The following is a 4,828-nucleotide window of genomic DNA, read 5'->3' as shown; positions in this document are numbered from 1 at the left end:
ATATGTGAACTGCTGTATGAAAAGTGAATTTACTCTGTAAATCTTCACCCAAATCCTAAAAAAAAAAAAAAACAGTTCCTTCCTAGATGGAAATAAGTGTCTTAAATAGAAGATGTTCTTTGTTGTCGAGTCGACTCCAACTCACAGCAAACCTATATGATGGAGTAGAACCATCCCATGGAGTTTCCCATGCTATAATCCCTATGGGAGCAGACTGGTAGCTTTGAAATGCAGACTTTAAAGTTCATAGCTGAACACTTATCTGTTGTGCCACCAGTGCTCCTTCTAAATAGAAGAGACATGTTTTAAAATATATTTGTGTTTTCAATAATCTTTAGCATCCAGTGAGAAGGAGAACACTCAGCCCTTTGTGGTCCTGCCCAAGGAATTCCCGGTGTACCTGTGGCAGCCGTTCCTCAGACATGCCTACTTCTGTTTCCAGGAGGCCACACACCAGAAGAAGTTTAGTACGCTCCTGAGTGACTGCATCAGACATCTAAATCATGGTATGGCTTCCCCCCCGACCCCCGCAACTTCCCCAGGAAGACTACTTTTTTAGAGTTGTCCTGGCCAGTCGTCTGTTACATTGACTCCTAGAAAGCCACAGGGAGTGTTGCTTCAAGGACATTAATGGTGGGAAGGGGAGGGGAACCAAGTGAAGCAAGAGTTTTGTAAACAAGGAGCATAGTCTGCTGGTTGTGTAGTCAGATCTGGGAAAGCTTGGTGAGACACAATGGGGACCAATGACCTGGGGACAAGGTAGGCAGGATTCAGAGGGCTGCATATTCATGTATATCATTTCTTCTCTTCCTTTTTCTTGATTTTTTAAAAATCTTATTGCCTGCAAGAATGTGCCAGTTGTCCCCAGCAAAAGCCTAATCTTTATGATGTTTCTGGTTTATTCCTACCTTCATTTCTAAATAAGTTACTCATTTAAGATCATTGGCACTGTTACTTGTAACATAATATTTTTTCCAATCAGTGGTTCTCAAACATTAGGGTATATAAGAATCATGTGGACTCCTAAAACACAGATTATTAAAACACAGAATTTTGAACCCTACTCCTAGATACTCTGATTCACTGGGTCTGGGGTGAGACTTTGCTTTCTAACAAGCTGCCGAGGGATAATGATGCTGCTTCTTCATGGACCACAATTGGAGTGCCATTGCTTCAGCCCACTGTGCCTCTAAGGATGAATTTGATTAATATTATATATGTATGTTTGTATGTGTATGTATGGATGGATGTATATGTATAGGAGCTCTGATAGCATAGTGCCTAAGGCACTTGACTGCTAACCAGAAGGCTGGCAGTTCAAACCCACCAGGAAGGTTGGGCAATCCTACTTCTGTAATAATACTGCCTCGGAAACCCAAGGAGGGGTCACTATGAGTCGGGGCCAACTTGATGGCACATAACAACAGCAACATGTATGTATGGGAGCTCTGGTGGTGTAGTGCCTAAGGCATTTTACTGTTAACCAGAAGGCTGGCGGTTCAAACCCACCAACCACTCCTTGGAAGGAAGGTTGGGCAATCTACTTCTGTGGTGATACTGCCTCGGAAACCCAAGGCGGGGTTGCTATGAGTTGGATCCAACTCTACGGCAGTGAGGTTTTTTTTTTTTTGTATATATACATATATGTATATATATAAAATCTTTCCCCCAATATGTGATGTTTTTGATGAATTACTTGCTGATTTTTCTGTACTTTATTAAAGCTTTGGTTTGAGATAATCAAACTTGTTATTCTTTGCCAGTTGGAAAGGCAACTAGTCAGCCAGTCAAATCTCATTGAGGGCCTACTGTAATCCAGTCTCTCTCTGGGTGTTAGGAGCAGAATAAGGGACTGTGCAAAGTTCCTCTCTCAGGGAGTCTAAATTCAGACAGGGAGGAAGACAAACACAAGATCATTTGATACTTTTCAAAGGTAACATGTTACAGAGTAAACTAGATGTTACTACCTAATGAAGAAGGAAGTCCAGTACTCTAGGCTTGTCAGTGGAGGCCTCTTTGAAGAGGTGACATTTGAGCTAAGTCACCTCATCCAATTGCACCTTTACTTCTTTATACGGCTAATTCTACTTATACTTACTTTAAAGTTTTGAGGTTTCCCTGAGAGGGCCAGTCCCTCCGAGGGAGAGTCATTAGTGATAAATCTCAGCCTGTTCTTAGTTTTCGTTTATGTATTGATAGGAGCCTAATGGAAAAAGATGATGTCACTCTATTTTGCTATAGCAACTCTGAGTAACTAACATCAGTCATAATTTTGGCTTATAACTATTAGAGACTTTATAAAAATGATACCCTTACTAATATCTTGCCTTGTGGTTTTGATGTTTTAGCGACAGAGAATGGCACAGCACTGCCTGCTCCGTCTAGCTCAGTTTCTAGTACGCCTACACCTCTGTGTTCAGGTCCCTGGTCTAGTGTGAACATGCAGTTGGCACTAAACACAAGAACCATGAAGTTTCACTAGCAGGGAATGTTCTCTGCCCAGCCAGATGGAACTTGCTACATTCTCCCGTCCATGTACAAAATAGGAATTTCTCTGGGGAGCTTTTGGATGTTATGTAGCCTGCATTTAGACTCCTTTTATGGAAGATTTCAGTCGACTCAAAACCCAACTCTGTTCTCCAGTATGTTATCAAAGGCACTAAGAGAAGAGGGTCCCGTCAGTTGCCTTGGTTCTGAGTCACATTCCTCCTTCCAGAAAATGGTTGTTCCACACTGAAGCTTTATGTACCCTTAAAGTGACTTGATGGAATTTCCAGTAGCTCTGGTCAGAACCAAGGACCATCATAATGTTGTAGGTAACAGTCCTTGACTATCAGGGCCAATGCTCCTATGAGTTTTTCCTTTCTCACCTCTGTTTCTGTGTTTTTGACGGCACAGTGTAGCATTTATTTTTAGAGATCTATGTGTTTTTTATTGGATCAGTTTTTCTGTTCCACTCTGCCTGTTATTCACTGGACAATCTTGGGTAAACCACTAAGATGTCTTCACAAGTTTCCAGTTAACTATTGTTTAAAATACATACAGAATATTAGAAATAAATGTAAAATTGGGGCTGTGATAAGGACCTGTCTTAAGGTCTGTCATGAAGTGATGAATTCAGGAACACTTTTTCACTTCTTGCCAGTTCATGCACAAAGGACTGATTATCCTGAGCTGAAAGAACTGACTCATATTTAAGCTCATTCTTCAGTATTGCATGGGTACAACTCTGTATTTGTTGGTAGTTTTAATTACATCCTTGTAACTACAGTGATTATATTTTTCAATCTAGAATTCTGAAGAACAGGACTGAATTTTGGACAACAGGACAGTCTTGGAACATCTTGGCTATGGATAAAAAAAGAACTAGCTGCCACTGAGTTCATTCCTACTCATGGCAATCCCATGGGTGTCAGAGTAGAAATGTTCTCTGTAGAGCTTTTAATTTATTCATTTTAAAAATAATATTGTGTGTAAGGTGAAAGGTTACACAACAAATTAGGTTCCTATTTAACAATTTTGTACAAGTTGTTCAGCGACAGTGATTAAATTTTTCACAACATGTCAACATTCTCATTATTTCCATTCTGGCTGTACCATTTCCAGCAATGTGGTTCCCCTGCCCCATTACCTTCTCATCTTTGCTTTAGAGTAATTTTTGACCATTTGATCTCATGTAGATGATTTTTTTAAAAAGCTTATTACTCATGAATGATATTTATATATTTTAATTTTATGAGCCAATATATTATTTAGCTAAAAGCTGACCTCAAAGGATAATTTTACTTTATGGTTTAAAGAGTATCTATCTCAGTACAATAGTCTAGGAGAGTCCTCTAGTCTTAACTCATCCAATAAATTTAGACTTCAAGAATTTGAGTTCTGTTCCACATTTTCCCCCTATTCTATTAAGAGCCATCTATTATGATCCTGATCAGAATGGTCAGTAGTGGTAGCTAGGCACCCTTTAGTTCTTCTGGTATCAGGGCAGATGAGGCTGTGGTAGACTATTAGTCCTAGAGACTACTTTCTTTGAATCTTTGGCTTCCTTCCTTTGTTTTTGTTCTGGATTAATAGAAACCAATAGTTATATCTTAGATAGCTGCTTGCAAGCTTTTAAGACCCTAGACGTTACTCACCACATTGATATATAGAATATACACTTTATGAACTATATTAAGCAATTAACTGAGTTGTCCCACAGGACTATGGTCTTAAACTCCATATAATTTCAGTGGCTGATTTTTCAAAAGTAAATAGCCAGGGCTTTCTTCTAAATAGGCTCTGAGTGGACTTAAACTTCCATACTTTTGTTTAACAGCCAAGAGCATTAACTGTTTGCACTACCAGGGACTCCATAGGCTGGCAGTTCAAACCCACCAGCCATTCCTCGGAAGGAAGATGGGGCAATCTACTTCCGTAGTTATACCATCTTGGAAACCCAAGGAGAGGTCGCTATGAGTCACGTCTGACTCGAGGGCACATAACAACAACAACAACAACAACATCTAAGGCTTGTGGGGGAGGTTGCTGTCTTCCATATCCAGACGAATGAGGGCTCATCAGTCTGCTGTTCCAGTTGCTTCCTTGTCCCTCAGGCTTCACTCTAGAATTCTGGATCTAGTGAGAATGGGTCTTTAGACATTCTAGCAGCTCATGCTGGGCTACTGTTGATCCTGTCTAGTCACAAGTTCCCAAGGATCTTTGAAGGAAATAATTTCATTCCCTTCATGGTAAGCTAAGCTCTACCAAGAATGCCTGTCATTTGAGTTTCCTAGGATACATGCTCTGGTAGCATAATGGCTAAAGCACTTGACTGCTAACCAGA

At 40.2% G+C, this 4,828-nt stretch overlaps 1 protein-coding gene across 1 annotated transcript in view; it reads left to right on the top strand.

Annotated features, from left to right (window-relative positions):
* The window catches only part of NIBAN1 (niban apoptosis regulator 1), a 155,784-nt gene that overhangs the window by 47,652 nt on the left and 103,304 nt on the right, over positions 1-4,828 (top strand). Inside the window, exon 5 of the mRNA XM_007937680.2 lies at positions 339-506. Coding sequence (XP_007935871.2) covers positions 339-506 — 168 coding nt within the window. The remainder of the gene's footprint in view (positions 1-338; positions 507-4,828) is intronic.

This window comes from Orycteropus afer, unplaced genomic scaffold (assembly GCF_000298275.1).
Source record: "Orycteropus afer afer isolate SDZICR_OR568_19922 unplaced genomic scaffold, OryAfe1.0 scaffold00043, whole genome shotgun sequence".
In the NCBI taxonomy this organism is placed as follows: domain Eukaryota; kingdom Metazoa; phylum Chordata; class Mammalia; order Tubulidentata; family Orycteropodidae; genus Orycteropus; species Orycteropus afer.
This window is presented reverse-complemented; position numbering and strand designations above follow the sequence as displayed.